This window comes from Siniperca chuatsi, linkage group LG11, assembly GCF_020085105.1.
Source record: "Siniperca chuatsi isolate FFG_IHB_CAS linkage group LG11, ASM2008510v1, whole genome shotgun sequence".
NCBI lineage: Eukaryota > Metazoa > Chordata > Actinopteri > Centrarchiformes > Sinipercidae > Siniperca > Siniperca chuatsi.
In genome coordinates, this window is record NC_058052.1 from 2,794,899 (window position 1) to 2,820,808 (window position 25,910).

At 39.8% G+C, this 25,910-nt stretch overlaps 1 protein-coding gene across 5 annotated transcripts in view; it reads left to right on the forward strand.

Moving 5' to 3' along the window:
• hspa12a (heat shock protein 12A) overlaps positions 1–25,910 on the forward strand; it is an 86,318-nt gene that overhangs the window by 37,146 nt on the left and 23,262 nt on the right. For all 5 annotated transcript variants that reach the window (XM_044214477.1, XM_044214479.1, XM_044214478.1 and 2 more), the window contains 4 exons: positions 10,291–10,477; positions 12,112–12,216; positions 12,623–12,739; positions 21,751–21,922. In XM_044214477.1, the coding sequence (XP_044070412.1) occupies positions 10,291–10,477; positions 12,112–12,216; positions 12,623–12,739; positions 21,751–21,922 (581 nt within the window). The remainder of the gene's footprint in view (positions 1–10,290; positions 10,478–12,111; positions 12,217–12,622; positions 12,740–21,750; positions 21,923–25,910) is intronic.

The window sequence follows — 25,910 nt, forward strand, 5'->3', positions numbered from 1 at the left end:
CCAGCTTTTAAAAGAGAACCAAACACCGGTTTAATACCTTCAACAGCCTCCTTCTTCAAAGGATATTGGTTCTGACACGGCCTGTATGAAGATTTTGGTGTGATTACCTCAGACTCAGCATCTTTGATTAATCCTACATCATACTTGTGTTGTGCCCACAAGCAGGATGGTACCTGATTTAACTGAATTTCTGAGACGTCTTTCTGAGTCTGATGTCTTTACCCAACCAGCAGCTTCCTCACAACATCTGGTCCAAGGGCCCAAGCATTCCCATGTATCCTGCTTTGCTTTGAACTGGGGGACATGAGGATATGAGTTAGGGACTTGAAACAAAGATTTACAAAGTGGATCATTGAAAGCTACTGAGACAGTGCATCTTTTATTATTCCAGTACCACCAGGTCAGCTTTATTGTGTTTCTCTCTTTGTCTTGCCTGAACCATGTGTCCTCGAAATTTTTATCAACCCCAAGGTGTACATGTGATGTCCAGTGCACTCTTGTGACGACTTGATGTCTATTCGGGCATAGTTATCTGGAAAGAGAGCTTTGACCTCGGTGGTTAGAGTGTTGTTTACAGAGCCAGCAGATGTGTGAGGCAGCTTCCATACATAAGCTCTCTGCTACTGTGTTTCACATACTTTGATGCAGTGTCAGAAATTCTGGCTACATTGATGCTTCGGGAGTGGAAATCAGGATAATTCCTAATCTTATCATCATATCTCTTCCGATAATATTGATCGGGCATCGTATAGATTACAAAAATGTTTAAAGCGTTTCTCAATTTCTTAACTGCATGACAGTGGTGTGGTCTTCAGTGGCTTGTGTGTGCTCAAGGTAAGATATAGCCTCACTTATCAATATCTGTGTGTGTGGTTGTGTCTCACATGCTTGTGCGGGAGTGTGTGTATCAGTGTGTGTCTTATGCAGGCAGTTGTCTATGTGTGTGTTCACATGCTCTTTTGTGTCAGTGTGGGTGCTCTTATGTAACTGATGTGAAGAATGCTCTGTCGTCTCCAGTTCAGTGTTCAAGTCAGCCCCTTCCTGACCTAGCGTCGACACCCCGTCTAGTCAGTCAGCCTGACTGTGATTCTCTGGGCAGTCCTTTGTCCAATGTCCCATTTTGCCACATTTGAAACCGTCAGAAAGCATCAGTTCTTCCTCGTCCTCTCCCCTTTCCTCCACGTCCTTGTCGGCCTTAGCCTCGGCCTCTGTTCTGATTCTTGTACGCCCTCAGCTGCGCCATCTGTAATCTGTTTGCCAGCTGCATACTTGTTTGTCTTTTGCTTATCTTTGAGGAATATTTATGCATGGATAGCGTGTCTCTCTATTGTCTGAAAATCAGTTGTGAAGTCCCATCTCCTGTTGCCACCTACACCATCGGTGCAATCACTTTTAAGGAGGTGCAGGAGTTTGATCGGGCCAGAATTCTTTGTTGCTTCGAGTGTGATGAGGTTTGGAAAGGTGATTGGGGGTGATTGGACCACCCCAAGGTGATTTGTAGGCCTCTTTGTATGTTGGAGATGTGGGAGTGAAGGACTTTGTTGATCCTTGTCCTACCGTTGCCTCATCCGGGCCTCTGAGAACTGGGTATATTGAGGCCACAGTCTGTGGCTGAGGCCGTGCCACTGCTGGTGCTGCTGCTGTAGCTGCTGCTGCTCGTTGTTGAGGCTGACTTCCTCTGACGGGGGCCAAGTCCAGGTCCAGCTTGGCACACTATGGGACATACTGAGACACAGAGGTGTTTGTTGGATCTGTCCCTGCCTTTTTTAAAATTTTTTATCCCTGATATGTGCTTCTTGTTGCCACAAGCCTTACAGTCTGCTTTAAAATGCTTATTTATTTTCTAATTTGTCTCTTAATATCTCTGTCTGTTTGAGACAGAAGCTGCCGGTAGATGGAAACCCAAATTCATTTATTAAACTATATTACTGCTGTGCAATATCCACCGCCTAATAAGCTGGTTAAATCTGCTACACTTAACTTGACAGTACACATGATTGCACTACTATTACTTATATTATTACATTGTACTGTACACTTACTTAGCATTATACTTCATACCCACTTGTACTTATTTTGATTAGGTGTATTATAGTGTATCATATTTCGATTTGCTTGCAGACATATTTATTATTATGTCTATTTCTATTCTATTAGTACTTCTTCTCCTGTGTGATGTGATAGTGAGCAGTTGTAACAAAGAGTTTCCCTTCAGGGATCAATAAAGTATTTGTGATTCAGATTTTACCCAGATGTCCAGCTGGTCAATGCTGTGCTTACCATAATTAGTAATCATGTAGTTTTAGGGGATTTCAACGAGGGTGATAGCAGATTTGATTTTTCATTCTCAGAAGTTTTGCTATTGTTAGACCCCATATTTATTCTTTAACCCCAATTCCCCAACTACAATAACTTTGTTTGATGTTTTAAATAGTCTCTTTGTGCTCTTTAATATTTTGGCTCGATTATTAGGAGCGCTTCTGCCACTGTTAAGAGGAGAAAAAAGGACCTTGAAGCTGGCTGCTAGGGGAAATAGTTTACAGACTCACTTGAGAAAGGAAAAAATTAACCCTTCAATTCCCCTAAGAGCAGGCTGTTTTATTGCCTTCTCAGATTATCTATTTGGCATTCACTCCTTTTACTTACTCTATCTATTTTTCACACATTCACTCTTTCGTGCATCCATTAATACACTCACATGCATCAATATTTTCACATGTATAACTGTTTAAGCACTTTACACAACACACCCCAAGTCACCACTCACTCCTCCCTTTTTAAAGATGTGTTCCAAACTACGAATCTTTAAACAACCCACGAGGGAACCTAATGTGTGAGGCAAGAGTGTGTAGAAAAGAATTGTAGCCAAAGTGTAGAAAAGAACCGGTCTGTAAGAAATACCCCTGTCTGACAGTGAAAAATCTGGCCAAAATACTGCAATAATTCACACAACGGTCCCTGACCTGCCCTGCTGACACGTCTGTCACGCACACCCCTTACGGTAGTGAGAATCGGCATACCCCGAGCCCCGTTGAATAAACTCACCAGAAAGAGAGTGTTGCCACAGCCACTAGGTTCACTGGATCACAGCGGTGAGCAAGCCCCCGTCACTCAGGGCGGCATGCCCCCACATCTCCACCTTTCCTTGCCGGGGAGGTTGAGGTACAGAGTCCCAGACTCCAGTCTTAACCTGCAGCTCCGAGCTCCCAAGTCCTCTCACACGAGTGAAAACGCAGACAACACCAAATTGTAGTGGTAATTCTGCAGAATAAAGAAACACTCAAGGCAACCACTTGTCTTTCTGCAGGTTTACTTCAAACGTCTGCAGACGGACTCACAGCAGCAAAACATACATCAGTATAATCTGCTCTGAATGAGTGGAGAGTGAAAGGAGCATCAGTTATTTATCCAGTCATCAGGGTCAGGCTCCTCAGCCCGGGGAGACGAGTGTCCCTGAAGTCTGGACACAACAGTCAATAGCATGTTTTGTAATTCCATATCATCATTATCAATGAACTGTTCTCATCACGCAGTCCAAACAGTCATACACAGATCAAGTATTGACACCAAACAGTTATGTGCCTGGTACACAAAAGAGTCATATATATATGTTATATCAGAGAGTCATGTGTATATTATACAAAAATACAGTCCATTTGTTCTTGCCATTACAAGCGTTATCTATAATAATAATAATATAATAATGGTCCATAATGATGTGAAATTGCATTTTTGCTGTATTAAGTTACAGCTAATACAAACTGAACATTTCATACTGCTGCAGCTTCACATTAAAAGCATTTAACTGGCGAAACACAAGTTGACTTTTATTACGAGGTAGTCACAGGAAATGCAATGTGTTTGAGCTTGACCTCTACTACTGCTACTGACCTCTATCGCTCATCAAAAATGCGTCTAGAAAGAAGACAACAGACACTTTTTGACAGCGGATCAGTTTGAAATATTGCAGGGAATAATGGAACAAGAAGGAGCAGCCACAGTGAGCTGTTAGATGAAGAACTGCAGGCGACAGTCTGCATACCTCCACTCCTTTCACTGTGTCCAGCTGTTCGCAGACACATACCGTGTGCAGCATAAAATCAGATCATGGTTGCTCACAGAATGATGGAATAAGGCCAATTTTTGCCTGACTTCTTTATTAAAATGACAATAGTTTGTTTTGCTGCCCCTGTCCTGACAAATAGAGCTACTGCTCAGAATGACTTCCAATACGATGTGCACATGTGCAGTGTGTTTCAGAGGAGAAAAAAATATTCCAGAGGACCCACTCATGGTGGAGAGCTCATCCATGGTGGAGATAGCAGTCTTCTACAGGTAAATTAAATTAAATAAGATTAAAATGTTATCTCTAAAATTAGCAAGGAAAAATATTATATTTCTTATTTTTCAGGTGTTTCGAATAGCTTATAAGAATAAACATGGAAATAACGTGTTTTTTTACTTTTTTGCTATGAAGTAGTTCTGTCAAAATTAATGTGTTCATTTTTGAATTAATTTGAAATATTTAACGGGTTAAAAAAATGAGCGTGATCACGCATTACTGTCTTTCAGACGCTGTAGCAGGCTTTAAAGCTAGAGTAGAGATACTGGTATCATATGAAACTAGATGACCTAAGGCAACTTCACCTGCAAAATCCTCCCTCGCAAGGATAGTTTTCTGCTTGCGGATACTGTTCTGTGTACTGCATAGCCTGCAACATGATCGACCCTGACACAGAAAGTGACAGTGTGAGCATGGTATAAATATAAATTCTGAAAATGTATAGAAAGAACAAGATTTATTGGTGCTTCTAGTAATAGAAGATAATATAGGGTTCCAGTACTTCATTATAGTCCACTGTTACATGTATCGTGTCACACATGAAATTGACAACATGATGGTAATTTCTGTCCCTGTAAATGTTTGATTATATAAAATATTTTGAACTAGTACTCTCAGTCTTCTATCTTCTATTGAGAAATATCTGACCACTATTTTTCTCCTCAGGTGCAGTGCAACATTTGTTTCTGATGGGTACATCATGACTGTCTGAAATCTGTCCATGCAAATGGAAATGAAAATTACATTTGCTTGAAATGTAGAAAATAGAAATAAATAGGTTACATTTTCTTGAGGAATTGTGTGTGCTTATGAGATAACAAATAATAATAAAGATAAGTCATAAATGTGTGTGTGTCTACATGTGTTGGGTGCTCATTATGTGCTACTCTACTTTTAACCATATTTATAGTAGTCCATTCTGATAGATATTTCCTACCTTACAGAATGAGCTACTCTACTTTTAACTACATTTATAGAGGTAATAGTCCATTCAGATAGATATTTCCTACTTGACAGAACAAGTTACCTTACTTTTAATCCCATTTATAGGGCAACATCCTGTGTAACATCACCTGTAATGGAATGTATTCTTTTGTCCATCTCCATGACTGTCATGTCCCCTAGACCACTTTACATTGAGAAGACATTTTTGGCATTTATGCTTAAAGTCAAACATTCCCTTTTTGTGTCTGTCACTGTCCGACATGATGCTGACTGCTGTCGTAATATTTTCTAATTTTTTGGGTCACCTAATACTGACTAGTGACATTGCTACATTTGTTATGTTTACTACACAGAGTGTTGGACAGCATAGCCACTGAGCAAAACATCCCTAGTTAAACTCCCTAATGGGGAAAAATGATCCACTGGACTTGGATAAATAGAGAAGTTTGCTAGGGTCTCTAAAGGATTCAGCTGTGATTGGACTTTGAAGTAAAAGTCAGGTGTAAGCTGACTGGATTGATTGGTTTTGGTTCGCTTTAAGTAAATACTATGGTTTTGTCTGAGAGAATAGACAAGTCGGAAATGCAGGTGTGACAGCGTGGGTCGAAGCGAAGGGTAGAGGTGGTGAATCAGGAGCGTCTGAGGAAATGGAAAAAGCAAGCAAGAATATGGCTTCTATAGTCTGAGCAACATGGGGGATGCTGTATCCGGAGCGGATGATGTGGTTGCAGACTGACGTCAAGTCAAGGGGAAGGCGGCGAGGACTTGAGCTGGCTCTTGACGAAGAAGTCCTCTGAGAAGTGAAGTTACCTAAGGATGGCTGGAGGCCAGACCCGGGCTGCTGTTTAGGAGTTTAGGGAAGCTAAAGCCGCGAGGGTAAACTTTTGATGGTATGTGTTTTGATGGCCATCATGAAATGGGCATAGATAACAAAACAGGGTGGAGGGGTGGTTATGTTGTACTGGTCGTGAAGGTAGCAGGATCTCCCATGCTGACAAGTAAGATGAGACGGTTGAGGGCGATATGCTGTTGATGATGTCACCCGGAGGGGCCAAACCTCTGAACTTTTGAAATTAGAAAAATTAAAGAGTCAGCGATGGTGTTGGAATGGCCGGGAACATGAGCTGCGTGGAGAACATATAGGTGTGTAATGGAGTGCCATGTTAGGCACACATGAACTGGCTTAGTGTGGGTGGGAATAGAGCAGCAAGAAGCTGGGTGAGATGGGGCACCACATGTGGGACATGGTAGGGCTGCACGTTTGGTGAAGATGCAGCAGGAAATTTCATTGTCAAGTGGGCCCCTGCATGTGTGGCCTGCTGAAGATGGGCTGTGGCTTTGGAGGCAGAGTGGATGTGATATGGTAGAGCCTCCAAAACAGATGGCCAGATTAAGGATGATAGCCATGTAATTGTCTATTTCCTGCTGGTAGGTGGGAAATTGTGAACAAAATATCTCTAAGAAGTGCTAAAGGTAAAACTTCTTTAAGCAACCAAGTTGGAATGGGGTCTAAGAGACAGGTTGATGGCTTAGATGAATTAATTGTTGAAGTTAGTTGAAGAAGGTTGATAGGAGCAAAGCAGTCAAAATATATATCAGGTTTTACAGTTGTATCTAAGGTTCCTGTGTTTGAAGATAAATTGGTACCGGTTGAGGGCAGGACGTGATTAATTTTTTCTCTAATGGTTAAAATTTTATCATTAAAGAAGCATGAAGTCATTACTACTGAGGGCTACAGGAATACATGGCACAATAGAGCTGTGATTCTCTGTCAGCCTGGCTACAGTGCTGAAAAGAAACCTGGGGTTGTTTTTATTTTCCTCTATAATTGAGTGTCGTTTGCAGTGAGCCTGCAGCACTATCAACAATATGGTCAATTTGGGAGGGGCTGAAATTAGCATAGGAGTTATATTGAGACATTGTACAGAATTAAATGCAGATGGGATCGCTTACTTAAATTTAGCTACAGCACTATCAGATGATCTAGAGTAGGAGTTTTTGCCTAATGGCGTGTAGTCCAGAAAGGGCACTGGCATCCCGGTGCCAGGTTCCCCTGCTAAGTCTGGCTGCTGTGGTTGCTCGAAGTAGGTGACAGGGGGCACTGGCATCCCGGTGCCAGGAGCCCCGGCTATTAGTAAGCTGCTGCGGTTTCTGGAAGTAGGTGACAGGGGGCGCTGGCATCCCGGTGCCGAGGACTCTAGCTGTAGGTGCAATCAATTAAATTGGGCTATCAGTATTATCAAAGATAATAAATAATAACTAATTGATTCAGTCTCACAAAATACACTAAACTATTAATTTGGAACTCTGATTAATAATTAAATTAATAACTACAACCAAAATCAGAATCAATTGCTAATAGGTTGAAGGATTAGGAGTTCAACATAGAAGAGGTTGGCAGCATTCACTCTTATGCAACATTAAAGAAACCAGCATGTATAGCCACAAGAATTTATTAAAAAGATCATAAAAGCAAAAACACACAATATGAAATCAAATTAGCTAAAGAACACAAGGAGTGTGTATGTGAGAGAGGGAGCACGCGCGTGTGTATGAGTGTGTGTGTGTATGAGGGTGTGCATGTCTGAGTGCGTGCCAGAAAGAATGTGTGTATGTTTCTTTGTTCTGCCTCCATACGTCGCATGTACACGAGCAAGAACACACGTGGTCAGAACAAAGAAAGCATGTGAAGCTGGAGCTTCAGATTTCCTCTCCGCGTGTCTGGCTATGTTTAAGGGCAATTCAGGGTTTATGTGTGTGGTCTGTGTAGGATAATAGTGCCAAGTTAAAAGACTTAGTTGCATGCAAAGACTGTGTGAAGTATAACGCTAACTGACATCAACTTAGCATGTAGCTACCAAATAAGCTAGCAGATGAGAACACATCACAACAATAAACCTAATCAATACATGTCACGCTGCCATAACTAAGAAAGTTGATGCTGATGAGAGTGGAAAGAGAGTTAACTAAAGGTAAGTGGGGGGTTTTGTTACCCGGTCGGGGATATCCAGGAGATATCCGGTAACAGGTACCGGAAGTCACTGGAAAGAGAGGTGCGACTGTTTAAGTCACACAAACTAATTCACATCTGGAGTCCAGTGGTCCCATCAGAACATTAAATTTAAAGTCTCTGCTCACCACTGAACCCTCTCTGGACAAATCATCACTACGCACTGTATTTGCAAAAGTGCCAGATTACCAAGGCAACAAAATGCATAGTTTCCTTTTCAATTAGTGTGTTTACTTGCACTAAATGATCAACTTCACTCTCTTGTTTCCTTGGACCTTGCCTGTACTGTGGACTTTTGTATTTTTGCCTGCTCCCTTTGTTTGCTTGTTGTACTTGTTCCCTGTTTTTGACCGCTGCCTGCCTTAGGCCTGTGGTCATTCCCTGCCGTTGGTCGCGGCCTCCATGTTCTTTCCCTGTTCTGCCCTTGCCACTCTGGAAGAGCTCAGATCCCCCAGTGTTTGCTTGCAGTATGTAATAAAGATGGTTGCTATCTCATCCAAATACCACTTCCTTGTGTTCTGCATTTGGGTTTTTAAAGCGAGCACATAACAGTTTTTGCTTGAACACTCCCTCCTTTTCAAAAAAAAAATGCATTCATATCCAAAGCGCACCCCCAAAAATAGACACTCCCACTCTCATCTGTGACAGATTGTTGCTTCATGCCTTGTACGTCCATCTTACCCCCTGTCTTCATCAGATTCACTTCAGCCATATTTTTCAATCTTCAGTCCATAATTAATAGAGTTTAGGAACCTTTTATGTGGAAAATGCAAAGAACTGCTGTTGCAAAGAACACTTTAGACTGGGACCAGAATCAATTGATAGTATAATTAAGTGGCTGTACATAGAATTTACTAAGTCAAAAAAGGGCATTTACTGTGAAGTAATTGTTTAAGTATTCAGGTAACTGTTGGCTTGCTGTAGTAATCTGATTTGGTAGACTTCAAGTATGAGAAACCTTGGAGTAATTGTGGTAGGTTATTAGAGAAACCCAGACAGCATAGCTAGATTTCTGCTGGCGAAACCTGATTTTTCAGCCAGGTATAACCAGGTTTCTAACAGGTTTTTTTTTTTCAAGAGTGCATGTGCATGACAAAACCTTTAGACAGTGGCTTGCTTTTAAGGTGCAATAAGTATGTTTTTTTTTACTGCCACATAGCACAAAATTATAATTATTTCTTGTATGTTCTTCCTGGTAAAAATTGCCTGGTACAGAACAGCAGGTACATTTTACATGTATACACTTATTGGAAATAAATCAAAGAACAGTAATAGATTGTGTTAGCAGTGATAGTCACATTTACTGAACAGACTAAAAACAATGGGACATACAGAAACACTTCTGCACCAACAGAAAACTGAAGGCAGAATCAAAACAGCTATAAGCATTTATAAGCATCAAAATCAATGAAACTGATTTTCTGGATTACGCTCACAAAACAGCACAGTAAAGAACACAACTGTCACAACAACAGCATAGAATTGTTGTTATTTCAGATGAAAATGTAAGAGATATCCCACCAACCACATATTTCTTATCAGTTAAAAGCTGTTCCATCCAGTTTTTCCCAGATCTCCCAAATTAGTTCCTCTTTATAGCCATTCATTATACCCATCATACACTTCTCCCAAGGAACAGAGATAACACTAATAATAGCTGCCCTCCATTTGTCCAGAAACACTGTGGTAGCTCAATTAGCCTAGAAGATAAGTTCATATGCCTTTTCTGACAGAATTGAATGACTGATTTGAACCTCATATGAGTGTTTACAAGTTAACTGTGAATGTTACAAAAAGCATGAATTGAAATGTGCTGACTTTTCACTATCCATATAGCATCTATTACAAGCTATTTTTGTACCTTTTCACCTGGGAAATTATTAGCTGACATTTTCAAGGTGCTAACAGTTCCAAAAGTCTATATTTCATTAATACAAAAACAGATATACAGATTTATGGTACATATATTGATAACTGACTTCTCTGCTCGCAGGCGTTGGGAAGGTGGGGACCCTGGTGTGTCCAATCAGAAGACTCCAACCACAATCCTGCTGACTCCAGACAGGAAGTTCCACAGTTTTGGCTATGCAGCACGTGACTTCTACCATGACCTGGACCCCAGCGAGTCCAAACACTGGCTCTACCTGGAAAAATTCAAAATGAAGCTTCACACTACTACAGTAAGGATACAAGCACACTGTATACACGCAGTGATTAAATGCAGTTCTCCAGGTTACTCTTCTTGCAAGCATGCCAAGCAGCAGTACAAGCACACTCCATCATCATCACCCAGTGTCTTATCTTGGCTGATGTTATGTACTGTGTTACAGTTTGGTGAGCCTGAGCTGATACTGCAGCACACTGTTGACTTTTCTGCCAGTGGCTGTTGGCCCAGGGGTCCCTTACTGCCCATAATTCTCTGCAGGACATCATCATGATGACACCATCAGCATCTGTGTCTGCTGTGGTGCTGTAGTCAGACACATGTTAGCAGTATTAGAGCACATGTTAACCTGTTTATACTGGTCATTTATTAAAACTCAGAGCTGGTCCAGTCACCATTTTCATCAGACCACAATAGTATTAGTAATTATCCCAACACTTGCAGCATATTTTGAGTAAAAGTAGTGTATGGTGTTTAATAGTACAGCCAGTTTGGAGAAACAGACAGATGCTCCACCACAGACGCTCAACAGTAGCTCAACTTAGATTGATGTTGATTTTTTTTAGGGTGAACTTTTTTTGGCGGTTAAAATACTTATTACTGTTGATACCCATTCACAGCAATACAGAGCTGAGCGTCTGTGGCAGAGCAGTCTGCTTCTCCAAACTGGCTGTACGCCGAGTACCTCATACAACCCCACTTAAAAAAAACTGAAATATCCCTTTAAGGCTGGCAATATTCTATATTTATCTTATTGTCAAAAAAAATCCCATGTGCAAACCCAAACCAACAATTAATTGATCCTACTAACAAGTATTGTGTGTGTATCCAAAGCCTGATATATCTTATTCCTCCCATGTTCCTTCACTACCATGAACATACACACTGTAGTTTATTTGGATACAATCTCACATACACCACCTGCTGCCCTAAATACTCTAGAGCACCAAATATGGATTAATCCGCAGCAGATAAAAGTCCCCAACAAATTCACTATTTCCTCCTATTTAAGTAGTATTTATTAAAAACTACCGTGACCAGCGGTCTTAGGAAATTACTGAGCCCTTTTTAAAAATGAAACTATATATTTGTGAGCTGTTTTTAAGGATTTACATCTTCAGTAGGAACCAATAAGCCTGGGGCTGAGAGCCACAGACAGGCTAGAGAAGTATTGAAAACTTGGTTGGTTTTGGTCTTTTCATGGGATTTGTTAATGATAAGAAAAATATAGAATAACACCAGACTTATTGTTAAGCTTGATGATGGAGCTAGAAAAAAGGTCACTGGGTCACCAAAATCATTAGGAATCATCCTCTGGTGACCATGAATATTTTATGGTAGTCTGGCTGCTGGCTGTTGAGATACACCGTTGATGACTTAAGTGTTGGATCAATGATTTAATTGATGACCAACTGACTGACCAAAATCATCATCTTTAGGCCCTGTCACTAGGACAAAAACAATTATACTGAGCAGTGTCACAGATCCGCAGTATGTCAGATCCACACAGAAGATGAAAATGTAATTGCAAATCTAGAGATCATATCCCCTCTTCATATGGTGAATAAGTCTATGTACTCTTCTTCTGCAGTGTTTTGATTTTATGTCCTTCATTCAACTCTAACTTCAATGTCTTCTACCTGCAATCAGAATCTGTCCATCGACACAGACCTCCAAGCGGCCAATGGGAAGCGAGTGAAAGCTCTGGATATCTTTGCATATGCACTGGCCTTCTTTAAGGAGCAAGCACTAAAGGTAACATATCCTTGTCAGTACTGATGTATCTTCTGTTGTATTACACACACAATGCAGTTTCTATTTTGATAACTACCTTCTGTAGAATTTAGGCTTAATCCCAGCATGGACCCTGAAGCCAATGTTCAGTTTGCTCCACTTACTTATTTTCAATATAGTATTCAAAAATACCTAATCTGACAAGTGCAGGTGGTATTTTGTGACATAATGAATAGCTCAGGGAACATGTAATTTTTCAGAGGGGGATGAGTAGAAAAGGGAAAGCGTAAGCAATAAACCTGCTGCAGTAATTCTTGTTTATGAATTTTAAAACATTTTACCCAAATGGTCTGAGCCCACAGTGTCACACTAACCCTCACCATGAGTTTTCTAAACTGTTGGTTGTGTTTGACTTTTCTTCTTGCAGGAGCTGAGTGATCAGACAGGCGGCGAGTTTGACAACAATGATGTGAGATGGGTGATCACTGTTCCTGCCATCTGGAAAATGCCTGCAAAGCAGTTCATGAGGGAAGCTGCCTATAAGGTAGGCTAAGAAGCTTCATTGATGTTTGTACACTGACATTTGTTTCCAGACCCCAGCAGGCATTTCTAGTCTGAACACAACTGGTTTGTAAATGACTGATTCCAAATCTTGAAGGAAATTGTAACAATATACTGAGAATGACAGCATCTGTTATGATGGTTAAGTAGAATAATGTCTGTGTTAGAACATTCACTGTAGAGAGAGTGAGGTGGATGCTAAGGGCTGCTGCAGTGTCACACAGTAATCAAGACTCGCAGTCATACGTGACTGCCGTATACACACATACAGTGACCTACAGACTGTGGTGAGGACATACAGAGTCAGTCAGACAGTCATCATTATAGAGACACAAAGAGACACAGAGAAGAGAAGGAAGGAAGGAGAACTACCGAGAGTGATAGAAAACACAAAAATAAACCCTCAACCAATACTTCAGCTAACCTCAGGACCAACAAGGTAACACATCTTACACATTTTAAACAATGTGAAAGGGGTCAGTCTGTGATATTACAAATGTAAAACCATCTTTGTGATGTTTAATGAATTGTTTTTTGTCATTAATGGAAAGAACAGGAATGATGTGATCACTCATTTGATTCTATAAAGTGTTCTCTAGTTATCTAGTTATGTTCCTTATATGCAGGAAAGTTAGATCAGTGTCCATGGTAACGTCCAGATGTATTGCTTGAGCTGTCTGAGATAGTGTAGTAAATTGCAGGCTCTCTTTGGTATTTTAGACCAATAACTAGGATCTCTTTTCCTGATTTCAGGAAATTTTGGGTCATCTATAAATTTATGTCAGAGATGCAGGTTTGAAACGATTAAAGGGGGCTCAGGATCAGCAGCTATATAGAGTTGGGTGCTCCATATGAAGTGATTAATCTTCAGTATAATTCGCTAACAGAGGGTTAAAAAGTAATAAATAGCTCTGAATATCAATTAGCTGTCAGGGCAGGTAGCGAGACATAGTTATTTTTATGTATTAGTGTTTAGGATTCAAAGGACTTATATAGGGTGATTTCCAATTCTGTTAAAGTAGCCCTGCAGTAGATATACTATACAGGTTATCAAAGGATTAATAGTGTTGGTTTTCAAAATCAGATCAAGTAGAGGTTAGGTTCGAACTACAACCCCTGACTGGGTTAGCTTGCAGGGTGTGTTTAACACTCAAGTACCAATCAGTAATACTAATCATATACAGTATATATAGTATATGCTGTGTATGTGTATATTTTGAAGCACATATAGGTGTCTCATCACAGAATCTCAAGAAATAATGCCTTTGTCTGCTTGGTCAGGTTACATTTATCCTTGCACTCAATGGAGGGTCCTCACAAGCAGAGAATTTTAAACCTGTGTGTCTCCTCAGACCATTAGTGTATGTGGTCATCTGGGTGTGGCTGCCTGCAGTGAAGAAAGAGGCAAGAGGTTGGAGGAGGAGAGAGAAGTGACAGGTCAAGTGTAATGAGTGGGGGAACCAGGGCTCTGCATGTGTGATTGTGCGTTAGTGTGAAATTTATGTTGGGGGGGGGTTGATGAATCTGGCTTGTACATCCCCCCCTGCATTATTGTAAATTATGAACCTGAATAGCCAACTAGCCTTTTTTGTATTTTGTTTTTCTCTTTAACACTGAGATTCATATGATAGTATTAGATTCCCATACATTAGAAAACTGATGTAAATGACTGCTACACAAACATGTATGAATATGATAACCATCCTTTCATGATGCTGTACTGAAAATTATCACTACTGAATCCCCAAAATTGCAAAGGTATCCTGCCCCATGTCCTTCATGAAAATGGCATCCAGGAGCATGACTAAGATTCAAGTAGTGCTGTTAAATATAAGCTAGATAGAAGAAAATCCACATATAACAGTGCAAAGGAATGTGAAAAACACCAGTGCTGTCATCATAAAAATTTGACTGTTGCTACTTTAGTTGTAGCGATTTGTAGTGTTTTATACTTTCACATGGAGGTTGACCAAAGTTTTTGCCAGCTGGAATGACAGACATGTGATTCACATGTCCAGCTACTTTTGTATTCGAGCACTTTCAATGTGTCTCCCTCATTTAACAATGGTTAAATGTGTGGTTCAGAGATATGAGTGTATCATTTATTAACTCAGCCATAAATGGCTTGAAGGAAAGCCTAGAAGACAACGTAAAATGTGCTTAAATGGCCCTGCAAATTTTGAATTGTTGCCACACCTCATTCACATTTGAGAGACTAAAAGGCAGTAATGCAAATGTTTGTCAAAGCTTCAACAGCTGATCTTGAAAAAAAATTTAAATGTACAAATATAAGGTCTTAAAAGGATAATAATATCTTAAATCCAGGTGATCTTAGTTTTTTTTTCAAACTACAACCGGTCATGTCTCCCCTACACTACACAGACTTACTGTCACTTATCAAATTATGTCCTGCTTTGAAAAATGGGATTATTCGCCTTCTTTCTGATCTCTCATGTCTGTGTAATAAGTACGTAGCTGGAGTCAGGACATGGTTAGCCTAGCTTAGCATAAAGACTGGAGGCAGAAGAAAACAGCTGGCCCTGTTCAAAGTTAAAAAGTACACCTACAAACACCTGTACAGCTAAGTTATTTATACAATGTGTCTTGTGTGTTAAATCCATACATCAACAGAAATGTAAAAATGACACACAGGGTTTAACTATTTTTTACAACAGTTTAACCTGCCCAGCACTTCTGTGCAGTGTCTCCAGCTATAGCTGAGGTTATGAGATATGATATGGTTTTGGTTTTGGTCTCTGTACAGGCATGGTACCAAACCTGGCAACCTCACTGTGACGTCAAGCTGTTGTTAGAAGATAAAGTTCTAACATGTAACTCCACCTAAAACCACATATTGTCATTTGTTCATTTCTGTAAAAAGTTTGACTTCTGTGTGTCGGTTAAGCAAACGAGATATGACATGTTAATTAGTAAGCTTTAAAGTTGTTGGTTGGTGTATTTTTTAGCTTAGGACAGTGCCAGGCTACCTTTCAGTCTTTATGCTAAGCTAGGCTAACCACGTCAGTTTTATTTTGTTTTTGTGGCCACTTGGGGACAGAACTCCGCTCTAGTGTACAGTGGCTTGAACGACACTAAAAAGCTGCTGGTGATAAATCTCTGTGGGTGACACCTTTCACATTACAAATAGTTATATGATCCACTGATTATGTAAAAATATTGATTAGAGACATGAGATTGATCAGTCCTCTCATCTAACTCTTGGAAAGAATGCAAATAAGCTTATTTTCTAAAATGTTGAACTTTTCCTTTAATTTCTTGATTCCAGTTGTAGAAATTATTTCAAATTATCATCAAAAATATTACTGTAATACGTCTTAAATTTTGCTCTAAAATCTTAAACCGAATTAATACATTCAGGTTTTTGAACACAAATTCCGGACTGATTCAGATTCCTGTTTCCCTGCTGTCTTCCCTGATATAATCCTTTTGTATTGATCACATCCCTGGTGTGCATGCTAAAAGAGGAAGAAGAGAGGAGGGGGGATGTAGATGAGGGCAGTAACAGAAAAAAGGAGGAGAGCTTTTAGCTGTTATCTGCAGTGGGGCAGGAGGCAGGGATGTATAACGAGCTGACAGAGAGAAGATGTGAGTATAACAGAGGTAGAGAGAAAGTGAGCACTCTGCTATGCTGGGCGTCTGCAGTGACTCAGCATCAGGCAATGTGGATCCTTTGATTCGATGTTCATGGAGGACAGAGGGAGGGAAGAAACGAATGAGCAGCAGCCCACTGTAACCACTCCTCCTCTGATCGCATCATCCGTTAATTCTCCTGGGGCGATGACACAACACACAGCCCTTACTCTTGCACTTTATTCACCCCTTTTCTCTTTTGATCCATCCCTAACACCAAGCACCATTTCTTCTCTGGCTCCTCTATCTTTCTCAAACAGTAAAAGCAGTACAGCTGTATTGGACTTTAAAAGGAGCCTACCAATAAACTAAGAAAGAAAGAAGAAACTGAAACAAAGCTGTCTGTGGTTCTGAAACAAGCCTCATTCCTCACCAGCAGCTATTAATCAGAACACAAATTTTTTGCATTTATCTGTGTTGCGACTTGCAATGGTTAAAGGGGGTACCAAATTGTGTAGGTGCAATCAATTAATTGTGGCTTTCAGAATTATCAAAGATAAGAGTGTGGCTCTGTTAAAGGGCCAGATTGAAGTGTATGTATGAACTGTGTAGAATAAATGGTGCCAGGTTAGAAAAGAGGATAGTTAGTTGCATGCAAGACCCTGTGTCTGTGTCAACATCACTTAACATGTGGCTACCAAAATAACCTACAGTGAAAAGCAATAACAATAATAAAACTCAATGAACCAAATCAATACAGATACATTCACAAAAGTAACACAGTCCTGTGCTTAGCCATGCACTCTGCTATGCTATGTTATACCTAGTTATGTGTTCAATGGTTGCGTTACTAGTCCGTAAAGGAAGAAATTGCTTTGAAGTTGCTGTGAATATCTGGCAGTCCCATTGGATTAGCCAGGCAGGGAAGAATGTTGGTTCCAAATGAAGAAATCTGTGCTGTTGCAGACTGTGTGTGGCAACTGTCGGCACTAACTATTGTTGCAGGAATATTAAGCAGGCCCTCGTGTCACTGCTGTAGGAGAGAGAGTTCAGTTCTGCAGTGTCTGCTGTTAGCAGGCCACAAAGAGAGGGAGACAGCGGCTGCTGTCTGCTGCAGTAGAAGAGTTCGGTTAGCACTGAGGTTCTTAAATTAAAATGAATTAATTAAATTAATTTAAGATATTAGACATATACCTGACAATTTTAAATGTGTTTCCAGTGTTTCAGTCTGTCTCTATCAAACCTGAATTATTACTAACTAGCAGCTGTCAACATGTCGCACACTAACAGCTTGTCAATACAGTCTGTATTGATTAAGATAGGAGTGAATACTATACACTGTAGACAGCTGTATAACAGCTCGCGTTTTACTCGCGCTTCAAGTCTTTTTTTCTTCCATTTTACACATGTAATAATAATAATAATAATAATAAAACTTTATTTATAGAGCACTTATCAAAACAAAGTACAAAGTGCTTCACAACAAGAAAAATAAAATAACACAGTGAATGACGAAATATAAAGAAATAAAACACATGAAATACAGAAAAGCAATAAAATAAACAGTAAAATAAACAGCCAGTCCACGTAAAATCAGGATATGCTTTCAGATAAAAATGTGTTTTGAGACGAGATTTAAACGAAGACACTGACTCAGACAACCTAATTTCTTCGGGCAAGTTGTTCCAGAGCCTCGGGGCCCTGATAGCAAAAGCTCTGTCCCCCTTAGTTTTCATCCTGGACTCAGGAACAGACAGGAGACCCCTGCCCGAAGATCTCAAACTACGTGAAGGTTCATAAGGGATTACAAGGTCTAAAATATAATCTGGGGCCAGGCCATGAAGAGCCTTAAAAGTAATCAACAAGATCTTAAAATCAATCCTAAAACCAACAGGGAGCCAGTGTAAAGAGGCTAAAACAGGTGTTATGTGGTCATACTTCTTGGTCCTGGTTAACAGCCTAGCAGCTGAGTTTTGTACAGTCTGCAGTCGTGTCAGAGCTTTTGATTAAGACAAGTGAACAGGCTGTTACAATAATCAAGGCGTGAGGAGATAAAAGCATGCACAACAGTTTCTGCATCACTAAGATTTAAAATAGCTCGTATTTTTGCAATGTTTCTGAGGTGATAGAAACATGATTGGACAAGCTTAGTGATATGTTGCTCAAAACATAAATTGCTATCAAACAGGACACCAAGATTTCGTGCAACAGGCTTGATATGTTGTGACAGGTTACCAGTGGATGGCAGTATTTGTTTAGTGATGTGTTGGGGCCCAATAACAAGGATTTCAGTTTTATTTGAGTTGAGCTGAAGAAAATTTATCGACATCCAATTTTTATGTCAGACAGGCAGTCCTGCAGAGAACTCAGCATACTAAGGTCAGTGGGCTTGACAGGGAGGTACAACTGTGTGTCATCCGCATAACAATGAAAAGAAATACCATGTCTGCGGATTACATCACCCAAGGGAAGCATGTATAAGGAGAACAATATTGGTCCCAGAATTGAACCTTGAGGCACACCATACTTGATATGGGAAAAGGATGACTTGAAGTTATTAATGCTAACACAGAATTTCCTATTGGACAGATAAGATGCGAACCAGTCTAGTGCAGTTCCAGATATGCCCACCCAGTGCCTGAGTATGTCTAAAAGAATGCCATGATCAATTGTATCAAAGGCAGCACTTATGTCCAACAGCACAAGAATTGAACACATGCCTGCGTCTGCATTCATTAAAAGGTCATTAGTGACTTTGAGAAGGGCTGTCTCAGTGCTGTGGTGTTGACGAAAGCCAGATTGGAACTTTTCAAAGGTATTATTGTTTTCCACAGCAGCAAGGAGCTGCTTAGATACAAGTTTTTCGAGAATCTTTGAAATAAAAGGCAATTTGGATATTGGGCGGTAGTTATCCAGGAGGGTGGGATCAAGCCCAGGTTTTTAAGACTGGCTGGACACAAGCTGTTTTAAAGAAATCAGGGACGCAGCCAGTAGACAGCGAGCTGTTAAAAATGATTTGTAAAAGGGGCGCAATACAATCCATAACTTCCAATAGAAACCTAGTTGGGATTTTGTCCAGAGGGCTGGAGGATACTCTCATAAGAGACATGATGTCTGCGAGTTTGGGCAGAGTAACAGCAGAAAAATTGCTCAAAGAAGCCCTGAGCGGGTGATCCACATCTAAAAAGGCAGGATTGGGGGTGATATCAGATCTTATTAACTCCACCTTACCAGCAAAGTGCAAAAGAAACTTTTCACAATCAGCATCACACTCAGCAGGGGCACAAGGAGAGGCAGGGTTAACTAACTGATCCACAGTCTTAAACAGGAATCTGGGGTTGTGCTGATGGGCAGAGATAAGTGCAGAGAAATGGCATGTTCTTGCATCCTTCACCATCCTATTATAAAGGCGTAATAACTCTTTCATGGCCACAAAGTGGACCTGGAGACGTGATTTCTTCCATCTGCGTTCTGCTCTTCTGCAATTCTTTTTACAGCTTCAATACTGTCATTTAACCATGGCTGTTTTCTAGTCTTTGAGTTTTGTCTATTTTTAAGAGGAGCTATGAGATCTAAGGTTGAAGAACACTGGTAGTTAAAATAATCAACCAAATCGTTGGTGTTGGAGGAATCGGGAAACACACTGCCCGGAGGATTGAACCGTGTACAGAATTTTGAGGCACTATGCTCATTAAGGACGCGTGTGTACTTAGAGCGGGATAAGACAGAACTGGCAGCCTCTAATTCACAATTGAAAACAATGCATAGGTGATCAGATACAAACATGTCCCTGGTTTCCACAGATGGGGTTTTCAGGCCCAAAGTAAAGACTAGGTCTAAGGTGTGGCCACGGGAATGAGTTTGGCCAGACACATGTTGTTGTAAATTGAAAGAGTTAGTGATATTTAAAAAATCAGCAGCAAGGGCATTGGAGGAGTCATCAACATGAATATTAAAGTCACCACAAAGAACAATTCTATCATAATTTAACACAAGACTGGATAAAAACTCAGGGAGTTCCAACAAGAAGGAGCCAGCTGGTTTAGGGGGGCGATATATAATAGCAAATATGACTGGGAGGGGGCCACCAAGTTTAAACATGAGCACTTCAAAGGAGGAAAAATCATTGCAAGCTATGAGGTCACACTTAAAATGCTTCCTATAGACAGTAACAAGGCCCCCACCTCGACCACAGACCCTAGGGCAACTAAAGCAGTCATAATCAGGAGGGCACAATTCAGCCAGCTGACTGTGATCACCAGGATGTAGCCAGGATTCAGTTAAAAACATAAAGTCTAACTCAGTGGAAGAGATAAAGTCATTTAAAATAAACATTTTGTTAGAGAGGGATCTTACATTCAGAAGAGCCATCTTAAAAAGTCTGTGCTGGTTCAGATTTGATGTTGAGACTGGAGGTCGGGTTCTGGCCCGGATCTTTATTAAGTTATTATTGTCGCTGTGTCGGTTGTGTCTGTTTCGCACTAAGGACCTGTCCGAAATTACCACAGGAATGTTAAAGGTGGCACTAGAGGCATCCGGGCTCCAGATAGCAGCACTATGATCAGTCCACAAGGGGGCGGTAGTGACAGCAGAGAGTACGTGGCTGTTTATTGTGGGCAGAGTAGAGGAAGAAGAAGAGCGAGGGGAAACAGGTGATGTAAATAGTCAACTACGTGAGGAGGACAAACTATAGTGGTTGTGTGTTGGGCTCTGAGCGCTGCCAAAATGTGGATGACCTACACTAAATCCTGTGACAGAACACTAAAGCTGCTGCTGCTGCACTGCTAACATGCTGCTTTGGCTACACAGGTTGTGTAGACATTGTACAGCAACTTTATACAGCCCTGCAAACCATTATTACTCAGCAAAGCACTGGTCACAGAGCCTTTGTCTGGCATAATGACATGCCTGACATACTTTCATGTGAAACTAACTACCTCTGCATTCAGTACTAATGAATATACAGGGGTGGGAATACTATGTTTTCTGCCCTCCAGTATGTCAGATGTTATGACTGCAGGACCTCAATAGCTTGCCAAGTGGACAACAGAGTCAACATGGACACAGGTCCCACTGTGTTGTTCACACTGCATCACCTTTTCATACCACACAACTCTGAACACTCAAACGACATTATCATGTTTCAGAAATCAGTCAAGACATGGACAAGAAGAGCAACAGAACTTCTTCAGACAACTAATGTCTCTTGTGGTTGCAGTAGAAACAAGTGTAAAGAAGTCTAAAACAAACCCTAGACAACTTCAGATATAGACTGCCATAGTATTGTGGACATTTAAAACACGTCGCCATTCCGACTAACACGTGGAAAAGAAGTTCAAACAACAAAAGTTTATGTTAAACGTTAAAAGTGTATTTTCCTGTTTGTATTCTGCCCTCGTGTAGTCTGGTCTGGTGTCCCGTGAAAACCCAGAGCAGCTTATCATCTCCTTAGAACCTGAGGCAGCATCAATCTATTGCCGCAAGCTCCGCCTCCACCAGATGGTGGACCTGGGCACCCAGACTACCCAGAACGGCTTCAGCCCCACTGACAATGCAGGGAGTGGAATGACCCAAGGTACGTCCCATTAACACTGACATCAAGTGGTGCTGATTGTTTTAATAACATGATAATGCTTTCATACGTTATTTATCATCTCTGACTCCACGCTTCATTGATTATTAATCATGCACACCTGTTGAGTAGATTTTTCTGAATGTGTGTGTATTTAGTTTCTCTTTAAACACTTCCTTTGGCAGCATTAGTATTGCCATTGTAACATACAGTTTTTCCTCCTGTTTACTGTTGTTTCTTCCACAGTTTCTCCAGGTCATAGTAAACATGCTTTCTGTTTAAATTCAGACAGGAAATGCATGAGGGTTCAAAGGCACAGTGACTTTTTATTTCTTTCCAGCCATTACATTTCAACTTGCTTTGGCTTCTTTTCTGAGATTCTATCCTATGCAAACAGCATATCTTGATTTACTGGGAATACTGGGAAGTTCAATAATAAATAATTCATATCTCTGGTTTTATTATAGGTGCCAAATTTCCTCCCAGCTCACCGTTGATGTTTTGAACTGGGTTGAGTTGCAAGACATCAGCAGTGACCTGGGAGGAAATTTCAGCACTATAACAAAATCAGAGTGTCTATCCAGCTGTCAGTTATCACACCTACGAATACAGTAACTGCCAATTAACCTAAAAAACATTAACATTATAGTAGTGTGCATCATAACATCATACAGTTTGCATTTTTTTGATAAAAGTTGGTAACACTGCTTAAGAAAGTTGTAAAAAGTATTTTTTTAAACTAGAAAAATTGCATTTCCTGCTGAAAATGTGTGGGAATGCTGACAGTTGAAATAAACTGCAAAGCATTGCTGAAAATGCAGAAATCTGAAATTAATTTGCCTGAAAAATCTGAAAGCTCAAATGTATTGCACTAGACTGCTCAAACACATGGAAGCCGAAATGTAAAACTGGTAGAATTGGGAGTTAGAAAAGTTAAGTTGAAAAGTTGAATAGACACATAAATGTCCTTAAAGAGCATACAAATTTTACATTTGCTCACCCAATACACACTCATTATAAAGTGAAAAGGACTGTAAAATGCATAAAACATAAATTGTGATATTGCAAAAAATACAATAGCTGAAAGTCTTGTGATCAGTTTAAAGTTTAAGTGATGTCTGTAGTTAAGTTTGCAGAACTAGTTACATTTCAAAGTGGAGTATGTTTGAGGAGGATTTGAAGATTAATATACATTATATTAAAAAAAACTTAATATTTTAAAAAGTAGAAAAGGTAGAAAAAAGTTGAATACAAGCACACTTGTCCTTAAAGAGCTGAATCTTTTGATATTTAAATGGTTTCTGTAGCTGAAAGTATGCAGAAGTAGTTGCAAAGCAAAAAATGTATGGAAGAATAATAATAACGCGCTACTACCTACAGGCGAAATTGTATCAAATGCTACAGTTTGCAACTTTGCTGAATTTTGTCACCATGGAATATTACATTGAAGAGATATGGCCGTTAATAAGTACTATGGTAGTGTTTTACTAATGGCCACAAGGTGAGGCAATTAAATTAAATTTTATTTATATAGCACCAATTCATAACAGAAGTTATCTCATTGCACTTTTCCTATAGAGCAGGTCTAGACCGTACTCTTTATAATATTATTTACAGAAACCCAACAAATCCCACCATGAGCTTGTTCAGCATCTGTACAACTTTACTGAATTTGGTTACCATGCCTTTAACAGGATTCAAACTCACAACCTTGGAATCTGACAGGGGAACACATGTGGCAATATCTTAAAACACTGTACTATTGAGACACACTGTTAGCAAACAGCACAAGATGACTATTTTTTTTTAAATGCATTTCAATCTAAACACTAAATAATAATATTAAATAGTGAGGGAGTTGAATTTAATGATGGTATATGATAAACATACGGCCCTGAGGCAGTAGCAAACCCAGAATAGGGAAAGCTGACCATTACTAGGGTTTAACCACAGAGCCAGCAGAGGATCTCAGACATGTAGAGCACAAATTCACATTTTGTTGATAAAAAATGTATTTGTCTAAAATTAAGATGTTAGGTCAGAAATTTGAGCATTATTAGTGGCAGGAGGTTTTCCAGAATGTGTGCAAAATGTTTGACGTAAGAGAGAATCTGTAAGTTTAATTAACAACATATTGCCAGCTCCTGGGTTCAAACCCCCAAACTCTGGATCAGAAAGGGGCACCGAACAGGCAAGATCTTAAACCACTTGGCTATGCAGAAACACTGTTAGTGGACAGCAAAAGATGACTATTTTTAAATGAATTTAAAAATCAATCTAAATATTATACAATAATATTAAAGTGCGCAGGACATGCATTTAATAATGAGCACTTGTAAACACACAACATGCATGAATTGCCACATTGTTGGCAAGCATGACTTGCCAGCATGAGGATTTTAACCCTCAACCGTTGTATCCCCAGAAGTGGTGACTTACTGACTGGGCCGTTGGAGAGACATGGGTTCCACACACCTTCTCACAAGTTGAGGCAATGATATGAAGTGTGCAAGACAGGTGTTTTTGTCTGTTTAAACTTAAAATGCTTACAACAATCAAAATGTTGAAAAGAATTCTGACAAAAATCACACATCATTCTGCTGGTTTCGGGTGTATTGTCAGATATTTTGGCGATTTTTGATCCAACACTGGGCAAATAAGAAAATGTTGTGCATATAGTACAAATTACTGCAAGCTATTGGATATTACTGCAGCCTCACCGTTTGACCGATCTGAACACAATTTGAAACACTTGATGTCTACCATCTAGAGAATGTCTGTGCAAATTTTGGTAGCATTTGCATGAAGACTAGATATAGATGTTAATTGATTTTGCATATATTGAAATATATAGAGTGACGGACTTCTGAATTGGACATAGGCTGCAGTGAGGCAAAGTATTGTCACGATTCAGTGGATGGGCTAAAAAAGTTTCAGCTCCGTAGGAGGTACGGGTGATTTTTTTATTAGCAAAAAAATGTAAAACACATAATAAGTGACCACCATGAATGACCACGATTTAAATTACCTTAATATTTACTTATTAATATTCTATTTCTATTTTTTATTATTATTATATTCTTGCAACCCTATTTGAATATTAGGCGATACGACATGGCGTCCTGACCCCAAGGTTGTTAAAGGATGCTGTATGTTAATCTTTTGGTCTGAGCTGAGTATGTTAAAATGCTACATTGAGCAAGGATGTGAGTCAAAGTCCCTAAGTCCATATTTAATAATGTACCAGAATGTTATAAGAGTTTTTTCAGCTCAAGTATTTAGGTGTTGTCGGCAACTCAATGGGAACAGTCAACTTTTGACTTTCCCATAATTGACATTCCCACTTAAGCATCCTCTACCTAATATGTTTCACTGCAAATGTTACATCTGTCATTTAATGTCTCTTATTAGACAATCATTTCCTGGCTGATACTGCTTCGCACTGTATGTATTAATTTTATAGTGATAGATTTGCTGTGACAGACTATTATTGAAATAATACTAAATTCAGATTCAACAGAACATTTTGTAATAAAACTTTAAAATCATTGTTTAAAACTGTCTTGGGAGGTAATTGTTGTGCATTCATATGATGTTGTTGGATTGTTAGGCTGATGTAATATTAACTGTAGACCTCTCTCGTGCGCTCTGCAAAGCTAATGAGAGTTGGAGAGTTGTCCTTCCTTCTCTGTATTGTTTCCTCTGTGTAAGAGGAAATGTCCCTCTGACATTAACTTGTGCCAGGTCTTCCTGCTATTAGCCAGTACACCTCAGGTCACATTGGTTTCACTGTACTACAGGTTAAATAGCCTGTAGTAGTATACTGTGGTTGTTAGATAAATAAAAACATAATACATTTTTGTAGAAAATGTTCTTTTAATCAAAACCACTGATGCAGAAACATGTTTACTTGTTTAACTGATTGTTTTTCTCATCAGACTTTAAGTAAACTACAAAGACTTTTTGTAACATTGCCTTTATGCTTTTTCTT